Source organism: Sciurus vulgaris (assembly GCF_902686455.1).
Source record: "Sciurus vulgaris genome assembly, chromosome: X".
NCBI lineage: Eukaryota > Metazoa > Chordata > Mammalia > Rodentia > Sciuridae > Sciurus > Sciurus vulgaris.
The window spans coordinates 131,672,074-131,693,412 of record NC_136471.1 but is presented as its reverse complement, the minus strand read 5'-3'; the positions used below and the strand labels follow the sequence as shown (position 1 = coordinate 131,693,412).

The 21,339-nt window shown below is 37.6% G+C and overlaps 2 protein-coding genes across 7 annotated transcripts in view; one reads left to right on the top strand and one right to left on the bottom strand.

Annotated features, from left to right (window-relative positions):
• The window catches only part of MID1 (midline 1), a 359,879-nt gene that overhangs the window by 37,477 nt on the left and 301,063 nt on the right, over window positions 1-21,339 (bottom strand). For all 6 annotated transcript variants that reach the window (XM_079123171.1, XM_079123166.1, XM_079123170.1 and 3 more), the window contains exon 4: window positions 4,758-4,865. In XM_079123171.1, coding sequence (XP_078979297.1) covers window positions 4,758-4,865 — 108 coding nt within the window. The remainder of the gene's footprint in view (window positions 1-4,757; window positions 4,866-21,339) is intronic.
• On the top strand, window positions 5,234-6,668 carry LOC306650900 (geranylgeranyl pyrophosphate synthase-like). Its single transcript, XM_079123314.1, is given in 3 exon segments — window positions 5,234-5,559; window positions 5,562-6,220; window positions 6,222-6,668. Coding segments are annotated over 3 exon segments (945 nt in total). The 5' UTR covers window positions 5,234-5,447; the 3' UTR covers window positions 6,396-6,668.

Below are 21,339 nucleotides of genomic sequence, written 5' to 3'. Positions count from 1 at the left end.
AAATAACTTTTGGCTGCTTATTGTTTATGACATACGGCCTTTCACTGCAGTTCATTTCTGTGGTGCTAGAGGTTGAACCAAGGACCTCACGCATGCCAGGTAAGCACTCTACCACTGAACCACATCCCCAGCACTCATTGTGGTGGATTTCTAAAGTTTAAAAAGTTGTTTTGAAAATGTATTTATGAGTACATCATAAAGTCTCCAAACATTGTAAAAAAAAAAAACCATTATTTTCATTGCTGATGGTATCTAATTAGTTTCATTGTGTGGTCTTAGAGGAGGGGTTATTTGGTGTTTGGTCTTTAAAATTCACTTCCCTTCCAACCAAGTATGTGACATTAAAAGAAGAAATATAACCCTAGAAACTTGGGGGTCTGAGGCAGGAGGATTGCAAGTTTGAGGTCAGCCTCAGAAACTTAGCAAGGCCCTAAGCAACTTAGTGTGACTCTGTCTCAAAATTAAAAAAAAAAAAAAAAAAAAAAAAAAACAATAAAAAGGGATGGGGATGTGGCTAAGTGGTTGAGCACCTCTGGGTTCAACCCCAGCACAAAAAAAGAAAGAAAGAAGAAAGGAAGAAAGAAAGAAAGAGAGAAAGAGAAAATGTCAATGTCCCATGCGCTGGGCATGATGGTCTACGCTTGCAATCCCAGTGACTCAGGAGGCTAAGGCAGAAGGAATGCCAAGTTCAAGGTCAGCTTTAGCAACTCAGAGAGATCCTCAGCAGGCTAGTGAAACTCTGTCTCAAAATAAAACACCAAAAAGGTTGGGGATATAGCTCAGCGGTAAAGGTAAACCACCCCTGGGTTCAATTCCCAATACTCCCCACTGAAAAAAATGTCCCATGTGAAGCTTATATATTATATATACACCTTTCTAATTTTTTTTTTTTGCAGTGCTGGGGATCGAACCCAGGGCCTTGTGCTTGCAAGGCAAGCACTCTATCGACTGAGTTATTTCCCCAGCCCCAACCTTTCTAATTTTTGAGTCCAGAAACAATGGGTAACTGCCATGCTTTAATGCCACTCAGTTTCATTTGTTCCTTCCTATATTTATGGAATTTCCTAGGTGGATGCCAAAACTCAGTTTCCAATTTTTTTTGCAGCTGTTTTCTTTCTAATTTAAGTATCTATATATTTACTTTCAAAACTACTAGGTCACTGCTTTGATATTATTTTTTCTTATTTCATGGTTTCACTTTTTCTTTGCTTTTTTTCTTCTTTTATTTTTGTTTTCTTTTTCAGTTTTTTCTTCACTCTTTTAAAGCTCTTCCTTCATTTATCTCTTTCAAACACTTTAAAACTATTTGTTTTAAAGACTTTTTTGTATTCTTCAACAAAACTAATTTCCTCTGGAGTAAGATAATGTCTGATTTTCTTAGCTGTATTTTCAGAAATTTAACATTCCTGTATTTGCTTTGGAACTGAGCTTCAATTTTGAATGGGAGAAGTCATGTATGATCTTTGCTTTTTCATCCTCCTTGATCAGGCTGCCCTATCTTGACAGTTTCACAGTTGCTCTCTCCTGGCCCGCAGGACATTCAGGAATCTTATCTCTTTGTTTCTGAGGTTCCTGCTTTGTGGAATATCAGAAAGGCCATGACACAGGTCCCAACCCAGCAACTGACTTATTGCACAGTCCCAGACATGAAGTTTGTTAAAAGCTATGACACTAGGCAGAGGTTGGCAATGATCTTTTTCAGCTCCCTTTTAATGAACTGAGAAGCCTTAGATACCAGTGGCATTAAGCAATGAGCCTGACTTTAGTCCCAGTCCTATCTGGGGCACTTCTAGATCATCTTCCCCAAAGCATCAAGAATTACTTAGCAGGACTGCAGTTGTAGCTCAGTAGTAGAATGCTTGCTTAGCACGTGTGAGGCACTGGGTTTGATCCTCATCACCACATAAAACATAAATTTAAAAAAAGGCATTGTGTTCATGTACAACTAAAAAAAATATTTTAAAAAGAATGATTTAGCCATGGGAGTTGAAACTATACCTGCTTCAGCCTTTTCCAGAACAAATGACACTAGCCTATGTCAGCCACAGTCATGACTTTACACTTTTTGTCCCATTTCTACCCCATGAAGATGCTTATCTTACTTCAATCAGCTATTTCTCTTTGCTTTTCTATTTTATTATGTTCTCTACCAATGTCAAGGGGTTGGGGTGGGGAGAGGGCACAAAAGAATGCCCTGTGTGCACCACCATGGCTGAAACGGGGACATCCTTTACCACTGTGATCTAGTTCATGAGACAAACTGTCATTGTTTAAGCTATGTAAGGGAAAGGCAGGCATGCTGACTGGAAAGTCAAATTTCACTACAGGCTGAATACAGGATCCTCAAAGATGTGCACAGGAATCTTTGAATACATTACCTTACACAGCAAAAGGGACTTTGCGTATATTATTACATTAGGGATTTGAGATGGGAAGGTTGTCTTGGATTATGTAGGAGATTCCAATATAATCGCCAAGGTCTTTATAAGAGAAAAACAGGGAGGCCTGAGTCAGTGAAGAAGATGGAAGGAAGGAAGGAGAGGTCAGAGTGAATTATGGAGCCAAGGAATGAGAGTAGCCTGAATGAGCTCAGAAAAGGATTCTGCCTCAGAGCCCCCCAAAAGAAATAACACTGCCAAAACCATGACTTTAACCCAGTGAGACTGATTGTGGTCTTCTGAATTCTACAACACTAACATAATAAATCAGAATTGTTTCAAGCCACCAAGTTACAGTAATTTAGAAACTAATATGAGTAGAGTTCCAAGCCTCAACATTGACAGGAGTAATAAGCTTTGTTTGAGAGATATTGCTTAGCTTGGTGAACAGTAAATAATAATGTAGCATTCATTTCAAAAGTGCTAAAACATTAAATTTCAAATAGTCATACAACAAAACAATGAGTATGAGGTGATGGATATGTTAATTAACTTGATTTGATTATCCACATCATGCTCATCAGCCATAAACTCACCTTTACCCCACAATACATAGAGTGACAATTTACCAACTTACAATTAAAAATTGAAAAGAAACTAATATAAGTATTGAGATCTGATCCCTGAGAGCAGCCATGTATAGATAGCAAATTATCTTTCCCATGCATACTAATTATTATAAGTAGTTATGGCTATATCTCAGGCATCTAGGCATATCAGAACCTAGAAGGTGAAAGAAATTAAAAGATGTGTCCATGTGGTACACGATGATGACAGAGAGGGAAAAGGACCCTGTAAGGATTCCAGGTGGACACTCAGTGCTCATGACCACTGGACGGCCAGAAAGTTGGGAAAAGTAGCTTCCAGTCCCAATGAGACATCTTGGCCCAGGGAATATTTTCATGTCAATCTGTTAATTCACTGTAACAGCTGCAAGATCACTTAACTTGACTTTTATTTTTGATTACCATTATAATTTACATGTATACTTTTCAATATACATAGAACAATCTAAAACATTGCACAATATTGGAAGGTACTTGTTAAATTTTATAGGACACAGAGAAAAGTAACTACATTAGTCCTTGCAATCCCATTGTTTTATTTAAGACTTTCTAACTTGTTTTAAGCATATAGTTCAATAAAGCACATCTATAAGAAGTAATAATAGAAACTCGTGAATTTCTTAGACCATGAATGCTTCTATTTTTAAAATATTTAGAAAAATTATCCTTCAAATGTGGCAGAGAAATGGGTAAAATAAAAAGGATAAGTATTTCAATTAAATATGACTAGTTTAAAAATAGAACAAAGTGAAGAATTCTAAAATTAAGCAGTTTTTCAATCAATGTTGAATAAGTGGCCATAAAGATGAAACATAAATTGATAAATTTCTTTTTGAATATACTTTGCTATAAAACCAGAAAAATTAAAACACATAAACATTAGAAAAGAAGTATTACTAATATAAACACAAAGAAGTATATGATATAATGAAAGCATAGGTGTTTTTTTCCACTATGAAATTATACCTGTCTTAATTCCCTCAAGGACGTGGGAAAGTACTTCATAATTTCTATATATAAAGTTTGATTCATTTTTAATTTATTTAATGCTGTGCTGATTGCTAGGATATTTCAATTAATATGAAATGAACTCTGCCTCTATGGAACCCATAATAGCCAACCCCTAGAGTTGATTACAGGTGTGCACAGTAAACCATAATATAAACAAAAAGGGGAAGAAGAACAATTGCCAAGCAAAGGCTTTTGAACTAAGTATTAAAGACTGCTCTGGATTAAATATGGTTTGTCCCCAAACTCATATTGATCCCAACTGTAAAGGTTTTGAGTGGTGATAGGGCCTTTAAAAGGCATTTGGGATCACAGGGAATACTACTCTTGGAAGAGATTAATGGCCATCTCAAAGGAGTAGGTTAGATCTTGTGGGACTGGATTAATTATTACATGACTGAGCTGTTATAAAGGAACAACCCCCTCTCCCAAGCCATGTACTTTATATATGCCTTTTCCCCCTTCTGCTTCTTAATCATGTCATACCATCAGGGGATCTTTCCTAGATGTGGGTAACATGCAGTTTGGACTTTTTAGTGACCAAAATCATCAGTCAAATAAACCTGTTTTATTTATACACTATCCAATGTCAGGTATTTTGTTATAACACAAAATAGATTAATATAATGAGGTAAGAAGGAATTGTAGAAAGTATAGAAAAGGAGGGTGTTAGACATTTTCAAAGTCACTGCAATATATGGGAGTATATCTTCTCCAGGTAGAGGAGATGCCCTGGAAATCATACCTTCCCTTCTTTGATCTTGGTTCCAATAATTTGTCGTCTTTGCTGAATGATCTCAATGAGAAGATCACACTCCTCTGTCAATTTGGCTTCCTGACGAGATGCATTGACCTACAGGACAAATAAAATAGTCATTAATCTGGCCTTCATTTCTACTTAAGTAATATTTTTCATGTACACTAATGTGTTTCTAGTAATCTTTGCAAATATATTTTAAATGTTAACACTTTTCCTATCATGCAAGGGTGGCAAATACAGAACCTAATTGCCTACTCTCTATCTTGTATCCTTGGAAAACATTATTATCCAATGATAATAAAAATTTTTCTGCTAGGCCAGATGCAGCCTCAGAATCTTCTTAACATAACAGGTAAATATCCATAACCCACTGGTTGGAAATTGATTTGTGAAATGAAATATATTTGTAATTCCTGATTTTATAATTTGGAAAAATGTGTCAAACTTGTCCTGTTGGATGGCGCATTTTCTCGCTATGAGTAATGCGGAGTCGCTGGCGGCTGAGAAGGGCGGAGAGTTTTGTGGTGAAGTAGGAGGAGGGATTTATGAAGGCGCCGGGAGGAGCCTTGGTCGGAACTACGGAGTGGGAAGTTAATGTGAGGCACTGCTTCTCCTGACCGACGGCGTAAAATCGTGAGATCATCGTGGAACCTTCAGCCTTGAAATTTAAAAACAATGGAGAAGACTCAAGAAACTGTCCAAAGAATTCTTCTAGAACCCTACAAGTACTTACTTCAGTTACCAGACTTCTCACAGGAAGTGAAACTTTGTCCCTTTTGGATATGTGATGTAAACAAGTGAGAACCAAACTTTCACAGGCATTTAATCATTGGCTGAAAGTTCCAGAAGACAAATTACAGATTATCATTGAAGTGACAGAAATGTTGCATAACGCCAGTTTACTCATCGATGATATTGAAGACAACTCAAAACTCCGACGTGGCTTTCCAGTGGCACACAGCATCTATGGAATTCCATCTGTCATCAATTCTGCCAATTATGTATATTTCCTTGGCTTAGAGAAAGTCTTAACTCTCGAACATCCAGACGCAGTGAAACTTTTCACCCGCCAGCTCTTGGAACTCCATCAGGGACAAGGCCTGGATATTTACTGGAGGGATAATTACACTTGTCCTACTGAAGAAGAATACAAAGCGATGGTGCTACAAAAGACAGGTGGACTGTTTGGATTAGCAGTAGGTCTCATGCAGTTGTTCTCTGACTACAAAGAAGATTTAAAGTCATTACTTAATACACTTGGTCTCTTTTTTCAAATTAGAGATGATTATGCTAATCTGCACTCCAAAGAATATAGTGAAAACAAAAGTTTTTGTGAAGATCTAACAGAGGGAAAATTCTCATTCCCTACTATTCATGCTATTTGGTCAAGGCCTGAAAGCACTCAGGTGCAAAACATCTTGCGCCAACGAACAGAAAACATAGATATTAAAAAAATATTGTGTACATTATCTTGAGGATGTAGGTTCTTTTGAATACACTCGGAATACTCTTAAAGAGCTTGAATCTAAAGCCTATAAACAAATTGAGGCACGTGGTGGGAACCCTGAGCTAGTGGCTCTAATAAAGCACTTAAGTAAGATGTTCAAAGAAGAAAATGAATAATATTAAGCCATTCTTGATTGGGCTAGATAGCTTCTTTTAGTTAATTTGCTTTTCTTTTAGCCTGTCACCTTATCACAAATTTGGACCAAGCTTTAGTCTTCAAAAACTGAGTACATAGGGATGGTCTGAGTGGAACTGTTTTAATGTAGAAATCCCTCCATATATGTAATACAAAGCTGAAAGAATGGAAAAGAATCACATTTAAATAGGTCTAATTTGAATGTCAGAAGTTGTGGCAGAACATTGTGACCAGTCTGCCATACTACCATAAATGTTCTATTGATTATGTCAATAAAAAGGACTAGCTTCTAAAAAAAAAAAAAAAAAAAAAAAAAAAAAAAAAAAAAAAAAAAAAACTTGTCCTGTTAAACATGAGTAAATTTTTTAAAAATCTCATTTTTTTATGAAAGACAGATTACTATCAGAATCTTGTAGAGAAATTTTCCAAAAGCAAATGTATCCAGCTTACATAACATTTATTTTAACATTTTTCATTTAATGTGGATGTCAAATATGTAACCAGTGTGAAACATTGAAAAAATCCTCAAAAAGATGGTTGGACATTTTATTAATCTTAAGACACAATTTTAAGTTTCACTCTTGGTAAGCTAAAAAGCCAAGCTTCTACAATGGAAATGCACCATTCTTGTGAAAAGGTGGATCCTTGCAGAATGGTCAGCACTGGAAATTTTTGAGACTCATTGTATGCAAGGGAGAGTTACAATTAGCTCATTCTTGGCAACTGGACTTGGGAAATACTCAGTACATGCTATTTCCTCCACCTTATGACAATTCTGAAGGGCTTATTCACCAACAGAAATCCAGAAATCACAGCTGTGGGAGATGGAGAGAATGCACAAGTTTTATTATTTTAGCACAGCCACAAGAGAAGTTGTAATGTTACAAAAAATGACAATGGCACTGATTAGTCTAGCATATCTCAGGGAAGAGACAAGGCCCTGTTGTGAGGCCATTTGATTTGGAGATTTTTACTAGAGTAACTTCATTTCTTATGAATGAGATGCACTGGAAGTAGAGTCATGAGTTCAGGATAAAATCCACAGATCATGGCTCAGAAGAACTATGTCCTGTTTCCAGAGGCTCAAGATTCCATGAACTTCGTTCCTGGTCCTTATCAGACACAACATAAAGACTACCCAAGACATCTTATTGAGAATATGATGGTCAGCAGACTTTTGCAGGCAATCATGATATTATGTCCTACATTAGATTAGCACACAGAGGTATTTACCAAACATTCATTCAATTAACAGAGAAAACATGTAAATATTTATCGATAAGTGCAGAAGATGGAATTCATGCTAATACTTCAAGGAAGATAACCACTGGGCTCAATTTCCCGTGTATTTCTTTTATGTCATCTTTTATAGCACTCCTTGAGGTTTTATAAATAGGTTTAGCTGTCTATTGAAAGTTTTATTACAAAGTTACCCTCACAAAATTTCTTCTCTTTCCTTTTGACCTCATACTGAATTTAATAACTGATCACAGCTGAGCTATGATAAGGAAGGGACCATACTGATAATATGAGCATAGTCACGGAAGACTGAGACAGGAGGACTGCAAGTTCAAAACCAGCCTCGGCAACACACTGAAACCCTTCCTCAAAATAAAAAAAATAAAAGGACTGGGAATGTGGCTCCCTGGTGAAGCACCCCTGGGTTTAATCCCTGGTTGAAAAAAGAAAGCATGTTATGATGAAGAAAGTGAAATTTCTAGAAAATAGCACTGACAAAGACTCTTAGCTTGGCCAAACTTTAGTCAGGCTCCTGCATCTTGTCCTAGGCCCATTCATGCACTTCCTTATAAAATTCAGTTTTAGCAAGAAACTTGCTAACCTGGTTTCAGCAGAATTTTCCATTCTCCATGTCTGATGCTCATCCTTCCCCATACCCAAGGTGATGTCTGATCCCCCTGGCCTGCTTTAAGCAAGAATCCTGTTAGTTTGGTTTAGCCAGAACTAATCTTACTTAATAGGATTCATTTTGCTCTCAAAATCATTAGCATTTGAGTTATTTTATGTTAGGGGAAAAAAAGTATTTCAGTTGCCATTATAACATGAGGTTAAATTTAGTACAAATTCTGAATATTTGATTTTTTTAGGATGGATAGGTTGGCTTTACCAAAAAAGTACACTGCAATCTACTGTGTTGAGCAAATAACGTTTTGAGAAACCTGATCTCCAATCATCATCACCCCAAAATGTAATTCTCAGAACGTTGGGAACATGATCTATTCATCTTAGGCCAAATATTTTCTCAAGATCATTCAAAGAATACAGGCTGAATTTTTCTTTGAAACCAGGAAGGCTGAATCTCTTTTCCTACTTTGATGAAGTTCCAAATTTTTGTTAACTTTAGCATTCTTACGTTCCTCAAGGCACAATAAAATAAGTGGAATATTATCCTATTTCTAAAATTATTTCACGACAATGAGGTTTTCCACAGTTTGTTGTTTCATGTGTCATTTTAAAAAGTGTTAATGATTTGATTGGACTTCATTTCTCATCTGAGCCATTAATTCAAATATGGTAGGGTTTACAGGTTATTGCAACCTGTTTAGGTGTTTCTAATACTCAGGTTTGGTTTGGAAACCAGCAGCTCCCATCTATGTTAACTTTTATTTCAGATTCACACCAGTTGATTTAAAAAAAAAAATCACTGTGGCTGATGGAAAGTACTCTGAGTAGGGCCAATCTAAGGATGCAGTGGGGGAAAAATCCTTAAAACTCCTTTCCTCAACCTACACTTCCACTTTTGTGTCATTGGGTCTCTTCCTAGGTCCCTCAGTGCAAGTCAAGAGCGGGATGGAGATATAGTAATGCTGCCCAGTGGTAGGTGATTACTATGTCCCACCTTTATGTCACACTGGACATGGGGCACTGTTCCTTTAGAGCCCTTGACTTCTCAGGACAAAACATAACTTACAATTCAGTCTTCCTCCCATGACAACCTCTTCACTGCTATTTTTTTTTTTAACCTCAAGTACACTGATGAACAAATTTCACATCAGCCCTTCAAGTGAAGCTTGGCCATTTTTGCCTGGTCACTCATTTGGCCTCACTTATTTGCTCCGAGTGCACAGCTGGACATCTACGGTCACTTTCTCTTGAAAGGCATCATCTTTTCCCCATTTTCTTCTATTCTTTAGGACTAGCTTTATCTCTTTGTAACATACTATAGTTAATTCCTCTAAAGTTAAATCTGACCCCATCTCTTTTCCTATATTGAGTACTACCACCTCTTTTCATAGGCCCTGACTTTCTGAGGGCACAAGTGCCATAGCCAAAGTTGTGCCAGTTCAAGTCCTGACTACTTTTTAAAAACACTTGCAGTTGGGCACAGTGACACCTGCCTGTAATCCCAGTGGCTTGGGAGGCAGAAGCAGAAGAATCACAAGTTCAAAGTCAGTCTCAGCCACTTAGTGAGACCCTAAGCAACTTAGCAACACCCTGTCTCAAAAAAAACTACTTGGGATGTGGTTCAGTGGTTCAGTGCCCTGGGTTCAATCCCTGGTTTAAAAAAAAAACCAAAAAAACAAAAAAAAAAAACCAAAAAACTCTTGCAACGATTCCTTTGAAAAAGCCAGATTGACGTGTTCACTCACTCACTCATTCATTCAAAAAAGAGTTAATGAGTTCTTAACAGTATATCAGCACTCCATTGGCTGTGTATACAGTGGGTTACAAGAAAGACAATGTCTCTGTTATCAAAGAGTTCACATGAAGTGTAGAAAACAGGCTGAATGAGTAAACAAAAATTTCAGACTGATAGGTAGGGAAAGGAGGTTAAAGAGGGTAACGTGGTCAAGAATGGCCAAGAAGGGGTTCTTTTTATGAGTGGTCAGATAAGAATTCTCTGGTAAGTCCCTTGAGGGATGAAAAGGAGGCAGCCAGAAGATGTGGAAAGGGTGTTTGCAGATTTCCTGGCTGAGTCCAACAGGCTAACCTCCTTCTATGTCACACCCAGTTTATCTTCATTATTTGTCGATTCTGTATATATGATTTTTCCTACTATGTAATTAAAAAAAAAATTATTTGTAACAACCAAATAAATCCTTGGGTCTTTTGACCTCCATTTGTAGATGTATGCAGAGTATCAAAACTGAGTTGCCCTACATGCACCCAGCTGAGGCTGACCAGGGCAATGCTTTGTCTTATGGATCAGGTCTCATGTACAGGTAAGCACAGAATGAACACAATATGGAAGGCTCTATCTCAGGAGCCAGTTGACGGGTGAGAGTCCCAACTCTCGCACATGTTAGTAGGGTGGCCTTAGGCTAGTCACTTACTTCTGATCCTTCTTTGCTGTTTTATAAAATAAAGAAAATGGAATCTACCATGATGGATTGCTTTTAGAATTTAAGGTTATAATCCTGGTGTGATAGCCTATATATGTATATGTACTGATATATATGAATTTCGCCTAGCAGCAGTGGTTCAGCCTAGTATTCCATAATTCAGAACACATACTGACTTTATAGAATATAACTTCTGCAAATAACTAGCATTGGCTGTTACTCTCTGATGTGTCCATAATTGCCCTAAGTATTTTGGGAGCAGGGAGGGTAGAATGGGCAGGGAAATTACATAAGAAAAGCACAGTAGAAGAGTCTTGCCTGTAGGGACTTGCTGACCCACTTTCTACCATTCCTAGGATCATTTTCCCGATTCTCCAAGGATGACCTTTTGATCCTTTACAGTCTGATTGAAATTAGAAAGTTGAATAATGAAGTGAGTGCAGAAGGCACTTATTCCTGGCCCTCCTATATCCGAGATCAAACTCTGCTGCAATTTAATGCACATATCAGACACCAGTAATCAGTTAGCGTCCCATGTAAATTGTTACTGAATGCATGGTTTACCTTCCTTTTTTGAAATGCAATTACACATAATCATTTTCCAGATTAGTTAATGATAACATAAATGGGTTAGCTATTTTCTCCAGAGCACTCTGTTAACAAGGCCAGGTAAAGAGTCTCCCTGCTAAGTTTTATGGTGCAACAACTGTTACAAGATTTTATTAAAGTGGTAGGGTAAGGAAATGTTTTTTTCTTGTCAAATATGTATAAACATTAAAGTATTTAATTACATACACACACTAATAATTGGACTACATGTCTAATGCTCTTCAGCAGTCTGTACATAACTTCTAAGTATTACTTCTAAAAACTTGCTTTTCGACTTGTATTCAACTGCAAAATGAGGTGTTCGGTGCAGAGCATAAACATCATTAGATTTCAGACACATGTGGGCTTAAAATCTTTAGAAATATTTTATGGAATTCCCAAAAAAGAAAAATCAGTGGAGAGAACAAAAACTAGCTGGCCAGTTAAGGTGAAATTGAACATGCATTTGAAAATCCTCATTTTCTCATTTTGCCTTGTTGAAATGAGTTAGCCATCTACAGACTTTCAGAATAGAACCTTCTAATTCTTCCTGTGAAAAGGCTGCACTGACTTGATAGATCATTTCCTGTTTGTACACAGATGGGAACTCTGAAGTGAGCTTGGGACAAGATAAGCCCAATGTGTTGGAGACAGGAAACTTCACTTCCGAGTGTTGAGGAAAGAGAGGTGCTGTACTGCACAATTCACTTGGAGTTCTACAAGAATGGTGACCCCCACCCCCAGCCGTGCATTCCAGGAGTACTCTGCCACACTGGCCCAGGATTAATACATTCTTGAACTGGTCCTCAGAATAAAAGCAAAAGTTGTGTTATTCCAGTGATTTAAATTAAAGTGACCTTTCTCGAGGTCACCTTATGTTATGTTAATGCTATTATTGTTTAGATTAAAAAACACTTGTCTCTATTACTAAGAATATGTAACTGTCTGAGTCTCCATCCAAATTTAAAGGGGTTAGCGGTAGTATCCACTAATCATGGCATAGTCATCTCACTCAAAAAGAATGCTAAAGGAGTTCATTCCATTCTGGCCAGAGCTGCAGCAACTGAAACAACTGAAGTTTGGATAAGCTGATATTTGGGCAGTAAGACAAGGGTACAAGAAGAAACTGTGTGCACGTGGGCTCTGCATCCTGCTGCACACTGCTGACCAGGTGCAAAGAGAAATATGAGGATCTGAGGGTGCTGTGGGTTTTATTACCAAAGGCAGCTGTGATGAACATTCCAGACCTTGGGGCAGAAGTTAGACAGAGCTGCCAGAAGGAACAATGAAAAGGGTTCTAATACTTCAGTTTGTATATAAAACTGAGCCAAGGAGAACCGAGTAAGAGCAGACAGTATTACTGTAATTCATCTAATATGTTTATATATAATCTTCACCCTGAAACTTTCTCACACCAAAGTCAATTCTTGTGGACCTAGCTCAACTGCGTGGGAGAGAAAAGAATGGCCCAGTTCCCAATCTCTGTCATTGGAGAAGAAACAAGAGTACAGGTCAAAAAAATCTTAATGTTTAGTATACTAATTTAACATTTAACTTTTTTTCAGTGCAGGCAGGCACTTTACCTCTGAGCTACATCGCTAACACCTAATATTTAACATTTATAACTAAAGCTTTTTAAACTCCAAGAACAACTTTTCAAAAAAATAAAACATGGAATCCTTTTATGAAATGCTTTTTGTGGAAGTAATACTAATGGTATCATGGTTAGAAGCTATATGTAATCTGGCCTTTAGCAGAGAGTACCATGGGAGAAAGTAATTTGGCCCAAAGGAGATCAATTCTACATATTGATTAACTATCCAGATAGAAATTTGTTATATATCTGCTATGGGATTAAAAAAAGAGCTCCCAGGAACCTCATGATAAATCTTCTTTTCTTGAATTTCTGAGAGTATGAAACTTGAATGTTGGATAAGGAAGCGAGATGCCATTAAAAATGGCTACACACTGTGGTAAGCACAGTAATAAAATTCTCATAAATGAAATACAACTGCAACAAGACAATAAAACTGCCCAGAAACAAAGCCTCTGCTCATGACTAAAACTTTGAAACTTCGCACAAAGGAGTTTTACTCCCAAGTGTATCATTACAGAACATGCCCATCTAAGATGTTGTTGCTAATTTTTTAAGAAAGCAAAATCTTCAAAGGAGGTAAAATAATTTAGAGAGAACAAGGGCTAAAGAAGCAATGGTTCAGAGCTCAGGGACTTGAGAACATGCTTCTGTGATTGAAATGCCAGGTCTTTATTATTTACTGTATGTATTTAGACATTTACTTAAAGTATCCGTGTCACAAGTTCCCTATTACATAATAAGGAAAATGCCAATTCTTAGCTGGCAGAGCAAATGTGATGCTGCTAAACATCCTACAAAGCATAGGAGAGCCCATACGACAGAGAACTGGCCATCCTCAATGCCACTAGTGCCAAGGTTGAGAAACCCTGGGGTAGACTGGTGAGAAGTAATGAGTAAATACATGAGAAACCACAGAAACATGCCTGGCATACCGGGATTACTATATCTGTGTTGACTCACCATTGTTCACAATCTGTTCATCTAGAATGTCTAGGCAGAATTAAAAACTGCGGATTCTAGGATGAGTCAGCCTGTGCTGACTACCTGAGGACTTTCTAGCATGAATCAAGACTATAGTTTTCATAGAATCAATGCATTTGGAAGCTAGAACATGAGGAATAACTCTGGAATTTTTGAAGATACTGTTAAATTTCAAATGGACTCCATGAAGGCTGCTTCTTGATGCAACTGAATGGGAGAGTGGGGAGTGGAAGAACAGAGGAGCTGCTTCCAGGACATAGAGCAGGAGTTGGGAAACATTTCTTGCAAAGCACTAGACAGTAAATATTTTAGCCTTATAGGCCATATGGTCTCTGCACCAACTAACCAACTCTATTGTTGTAGTACAAAAAGCAGTCACAGACAAATAAGTGACTAAATGGGTGTGGCTGGGTTCCAATAAAACTTTATTTACCAAAACAGGTGACAATTTGATTTTGGCCTGGAAGTCAAAGTTTGCCAACTTCTAGTATAAAGAACAGCTCACAGACTTTAGAGTCAAAGAGCAGCAGGTGGGAAAAATGTGCTGAACTTCTCTGAGCACATTTCCTTATTTGCATGTTTTTGATGAAAATGCCTGTAAACAATTTGACACAAAGTAGGCACCCAATAAATACTGTCTTCCTTTCAGGCACAAATAGTCGCAATTATTGAATTAACAGAATTTCAATTTAAACGTGACAATGGACTTGCAGCGTGGTTTTTACTTTTGCCATAATATCCTGCTGACTTCTGCCATGCTTATAACAAATATTGCTTCTCCTGTGATGTTTTTCCTAGGGTTACTCAACTGACCCCAACTTACATTCTTGGCATTAATACCACAGACATCATTTTGTGTTTAATGGTAACTTTGTTAAAAGTTTGAAAATGAAGAAGCAAAATGGAAGGTGTTGCTCACAGTTCATTCAAAAACAATAATCTCCTCCCTTCCTTTCTTTTATTAATTGCACACTTTATAAAACAAATGTTCCACACCCTTCCGTTTGGGCTGAGCTCACAGAATGAAGAAAAATATATCTATTACCCTGTCATGGGCACTTATCTCTATCAAGTCGGTTATATAAAGTTTCTGAAAAGTGTTAACGCTCTATCAAGCAATTTGCAACACATGTATTCATCCAAAATAAGCCTTTTTTGAAGGTTAAAAAAATAACTTGCAGAAGATGCTCACTGGTTAGGTGCAAGGGAAATGTGGAGGTGATGTGGTTCAGAGAACGGAAGTTATTTCTAATGGAAAAGAGGAAACTTCTATTCCATGACCTTACATTAATCACTTTCAATCTTGCATGTCATTTCTCATTATGTGACATTCTTTTTAGTTGTGCCATGATTCCTGGATAGTGATGTACTGGAAAAATACAAAGTTCAACTGTATTTAGGTTTGAGTTACTTAAGTATAAGTGCCGTCTGCTCCCCTGCAAAGTTCTGGGGAGTGAGGATCAGATCCCTGCTCTTTGGGATCCCTTACAGGGAGTGAAAAATACTTGATTACGCCACTGAAACAACTTGAACTTGGAAGTATAACTGGAAATGTTAAGTTTTGTTCTTTATAATGTCCCCACAAGTAATATTTATGAGCCATCTTGGCTGGTTGTATGAGCAGAAGCTCACAGACTGATTATTAAGTATCTTTACTGGCCAATATTTAATATCCTTGTTGATACACATAAAATGAAAGAGGATGGGGTTTATAAAAAGTGAACATAAGAGCTATGGTCATGATCAAGAAAGGAACTTGTACTGTCGTTCCATTTTAGAAGTTGTCCACCATCCTGTTCTACCTAAAGAAGAGTATAAGACAAAGATGGAAGTATAGATTGTTTCCCCCAAACAGTAAGAGGTGGGGAAGTGACACAGGGAAAGGAATGAAGCTAATAAAGTGTGCTTTACCAAGAGCACTTAGGGCAATGGACAACTCTGGGAAAGAGCACAAAACATTCCAGTCCATGGGGAGAAAGTAAGGGACTTATTGAACCTTGTCCCATCAGGACTGGCTGGAGGCCGTGGTGGTGGGTGATCAGTAACTCCCCTATGTAATTTGCTAGTCCTGGGAGGCACAGAAAAATTCCCCAGGCCAAGGAACAGAGGACAAGTGAGTGCCATGTGGTCATGGCACTAACAGCTAGAGAAAAGAGAGCTAATCTGATTAGGCAACTACAAGAAGGACGTTTCTTAAGATGAGCTATAGCAGAGGTCAGAGGAAGGTGGTGTCACAGTCATCCAGCTTGTTCTGCAGCTCCAAAACCTTCTGACTAATTGTGAGGCTAAACTCAGCCTGCATCTGACAGTGCTTTCTCTACTAACCTTGGTCATTCCTGACTTCAGGGCCACAATCTACCTATAAGTATTTATTTGCAATAGACCATAATTGGTCTAAATTTGGGCAATAGCTGGTAGAGTTGCCTGGGAAAGAAAACATATGAAGTTTAAGAAGTCAGATTAAAATATATATTTCCTCATCTAGAGACCCCTTGCTTCCATCATTTCAACTCATTGTGAAATTAGTATTGATTTTCTAAAACAGTGGTTTCAAAGTTTTAGGCCTCTGAAGTAACATTGATTTTTTTAAAGCTCAAGTTAAGGTCTGCTTGAAGAAATCCTCCTCCTTTCTCTTTCTCCCTCTCCTTCCCCTCCTTTCTCTTCCCATTCCCCTGCTCCCATTATCTAAAAAGTCAACTCTATTTCTATATACAAGCCTGACAGATGTTGCCTTCTCACCTTCCTACCTGGGAACCAGAAGACTCTGATCAAGTGTGTCAGGATCAGGGTTGAGGTGGGGGCTGGGGAAGGCTTCCTGCCAGGTAATGGAAACACTGCCTGCTTTAATTTTATTGCCAAGAACAAAGCCTTCTTAATGTTTAATAGAACCCTTAAAGGCGGGCCTCATTGGCATAGTTCTAATTTTTTCAAAACCACAAATAAGGGGAATTCTTTAAGGCCATTTCATGAAAAACAGAAGTAAAAAATACTTTATTCTACAAAAATTAAAGCAATCCTTTGTTTCAGCAGCTGACCCCAGTTTAACATTTGTATGTGTCCTCTTTTCAGGAGCATCTTTTGACACTGTCTACCTGCATGTGCCCTCCTTCATTCAGACCAGCACATGAAAGAACTAACATATGAAAAAACTGGTCAGAAACTGTCTTCCTTTAGGATGTCATCTCTTTGGAATTATTAGCTTCAGATAGCATGCTTTAGAAGCAACAATTTGCACCAGAAACCAACAAGCCAACACTCTCTTCTTGTAAACCCTAATTATCAGCCTGGGAACCACTGTAACTTAATTCAGTGCATATTTTGATTCTGCCAGAAAACTAAACCTGCTCTGGAGTCCTTGGATTCTAAGCTGCAGGTCTTGCTTCCTTCTTTGCCTAAAGTATTCACCAAGAGATCTTTGCAACAGTCTTAGTAACCAAGGAATGAAAGTGAGAGGAAATGAGGTCACTCTAGTTTCTCCATGAATGAAGAGGATGCTATCAGTATACAAGAGACATTTTTTTTCTTTTTTGCAGTACTGGGGAACAAACCCAGGAATGCTCTACCACTGAGCTACATCCTCAGCCCTTTTTATTTTTTTATTTTGAGACAGGTTCTCACTAAGTTGTCCAGACTGACCTTGAATTTGCAAGGCCTCCAGCCTTAGCTTCCTAAGTAACTGGTATTACATGTGTGTACCACCTCATCCAGCACCAGTGATAAGGTATGAAACAAACCTCAGAAGTCCTTTGTGGCTGATTTGGAGGGTGTGTGTGTGTGTGTGTGTGTGTGTGTGTGTGTGTGTAAGAGAGAGACAGAGAGAGAGAGAGAGAGAATGAGAGTATGAGTATATGTATGTGTACATGTGTGTGTCTAGGGATCAAGACAATCTGATATGTACACATGACCCAATAAGTCATCTTCAGACCCTAGTTGACGAAGCCATTATACATGCAGCCATTGTTTTGTAAGTGTTTTCCCCAACTTGAGACAAAGTGGCTATTGGTTCATACTTTCTTTTACAAATCAGAACAGGCAGAGAGGGTATCCTACAGAATTAAAAGGTACAGGTTTATAAGGGAAAGACCCACCATGACCTCCCTTCAGGGTTCAGCAATGCCCCCACAGACAGTTCTCCCATGTTTAATTTCCTTCACCAACTCCATCCACTTAACCTTAGTCCAGTAGTAGAGCCCCCAAGCTCAGTGAGAGCTCCCCTGTGTTCATCCATTATCCTGCTACTGCTTCTAAGGAGTTGTGGCTACTGAAATGCCATCACAGAAACACTGTTCTTGTACACTCTTCTGAAGAAGGGTCCTCTCTGCCCTTTGGGGTGAGATCTATGCAAATGAGCTAGCACTGGAGGGAGGAAGCAGGTGAAATCTGGGAGCATCCATTCACTCACCAATAGTCAGTGCTGTATGCAACATTTGGGAGATCCTATGAAAACTGTCCCACCTTTCAAGGAGTCTGAACCACAAGGAGAGGGAATAGACATGTATTTACAGGGCATGGGAGTTTTTGTCCAAGGATGACATCTATACAAACCATTTACTATGTAGTTTTCCTTAACATTTAAATTCAAATTTAAATTTAAAATAAAATTGTGGGCTGGGGAGATAGCTCAGTCGGTAGAGTGCTTGCCTCGCATGCACAAGGCCCTAGGTTCAATCCCCAGCACCATGGGGGGTGTCTCTGAATCAATGTTCGATTAACTCAAGTTGAACAGACACAACTTCATTAGATAATCAATTCCATTTATAAATTAGCTAAATTCCTACACATATTTTTAAAAATTGAGGTCAAATTTACATACAAGGAAACATGTCAATCTTAAGGGACAGTGCAATGGAATTGAATAACCAATCTAACAGTTCAATCAAGATATAACACATTTGTATGATCCCAGAAAATGCCCTTGAGCCCTTATTCTAGTCAATCCTCACCCAACTCCCAGTGATCATTTTTCAGATTTTTAACACCAAATTATAACATTTTAAACTGCATTATAAATTTACCATGTTCAATTTACATTATGAGCACTTCAAATGTCTAACAGGATAAAATTAAAGCCAAGTTAATCCTTCCCTAGTCCTTAAGTAGCTCTTATAAATTGAATAAATTAAACTTACAAACACTGTATAGTGAAACTCAAGTTCTCTTGAACACTCCAATATTGTTTTGACTTCCATCTTAAGATCCTAGGTCTAATATAAATTACATGTCTCAAATTTGCAACTTCAAAGCAAATCTGTCTGATTTCTGTAAGATGCTGTGTTTTTTAAAATGCTACAGATTATAAACATCTAAAAATATTCACCTCTAAGTTTTAATATTGACTCTGTGGTATTGTTAAGGTCTTCATCTTTATATATAAGTCTCAAAGTTCCTTGGGGAGGAGGAAAAACAAAAGAATCTTATTATACTAAAAGAAGCAAATTTTTCTTTCAAAGAAGTTGCAGCTACCAGGTCTGTGATTAACAGCTAAAGATTTGAGAACAACCTGAAGATATCCTTGCTCTACTACTACCACAGATGTATACTCACTGAGCCCATATGATGGTGGGTTCAACATAATTCAGTAAGAATCCCCCTAGGGATTTAAATTCTTTCAGTCCTATCACTTGGTTCAGGTAGAAATTGAGTAGCCAATCCAGTTACCATATTTTATTAGTTGGTTGGATTCACCTCATTTCTTCACTGGTTGAATTTGGTTATATCTGGCTTCAGGTCACATTTATAGTCATTCAAATGACATTCACATCAAAAGGTTACTGAGATAATTAAATCAGGAAATGATTATAAGAGCTTGTCAAGTGGTCATAATTGTTTTTCTTGCACATTTGCATAGACCCTACCACTTTTGCTTTCCCACTCTCCAATATATACTTTGTTGTGGGACTGTAACATTTTTATATAGTTATCTTTTCCTTCTGATACCAGCAAGGACGAAGGAGACACCATCCTCCCAACATGATGAAAATGGACACAAGGCTTCCTCGAATAAACTTATCCTGCAGCCCAATGCCAATGTCTCCTAGTCAGGGAATTAAGTCCCTATGATAGTTTTTATTACTTCATACATGTGAACCTGATGTTCTCTATCTAGTGAAAACAGTTTTTCAAGTATAGTAAAAATTCTATCATAAATTCCCAGGCTGAGAAGTTACCTCACTTGGTTGTAAAAACCTTTATGTGTTGCTCCTCGCTGTGAGCCTTTTATATTCAGTGGTAGCCTCAGGCCTTTTACATAGCTGAATTTAAAATTTCATATTTCTGTTTCAAACAAAAATAACCAGTACTACAATTGCACTGTTGTTAATGGAAAATTTATATGCATGACTCAATTATTTTGCTGTGGAATTTCAAAATTAGAACAAAGCTCTTCGGTTTTTCCTACAACACTTGGCAATTAAACATATAAGTCAACTGAATGAAAGCAAAAGATGTGTCCTCTTTCTCTCATAATCTATACTTATTTTATATCCAGGCATAATTTTAACCTGATTCTCATAAAGAAGACAAATTTATATTCATTTATTGAAAAAAATAGATTTAACTAAATATTCAACCCACTGATTCAGTGATACCATGCTTGCTTCTGAATGAAATGAAATAGAGCCACAATGCAACCCAACATTCTACCTGAGAGCCACCTGCACACCTGCAGTCATCCTCTCTCACTTGGAACCACCAGCTAAGTAAGATCATCTCATGTTCAAGTTGAGTTAGAGCTAGCTATAATGGTTAGTTTTTTAACATGTGCAAAAACTGTTCCTATTATTCTTTATATCATGCCAGAAACGTTTCCACTGCTCTAGCTAGTTACATGTCACTATTTCATGACAAGGAAGTTGTGTGTGGAGTAGTATGAGGGAGATGTGATAAATAATCCTTGTATAGTGCAGAGAGACCACATTAAGATGCATCAGAAAAAAACATGCTTTTACTCTTCCTTTCTACTGCTCAACCACTAGTCACCCAATTAGGGCCTATTCCTCCACACCTGAGTGTTAACTTGGCAATCTGTGCTACATATTCAAACATATCTGAGGGAGTATCTTCAGAGGCACGTACAAGTGATCAAACTCCCATATGAGTCACCTGGTAGGATTCTGAATACAACATGATAGTACATTCCACCCGAACTAGAATGATTAACAGATGATGAAAAGTATGGATAATGTTTTAAGTTTCAAAGCTGAAACTGGGGGATATTATTCTAAAAGTAATACCAGAAAACTAAGCCTTATTTTCTTTCATTGATAAGATTAATCCCTTATGCCAAAATGGTGGAAGATTTTTCCTGATATCTTCTCATTATTCTTCATGAATATATCCAAGAAAATAATAGTTTACAATGCCTGTTTTGAATCAGTTTATTTTTAAGGAAATGGTGCTGAATCTAAGGGAGGAGATATTCAGGTTATATGTTTGATACTCCTTTTATAAACAATTAAA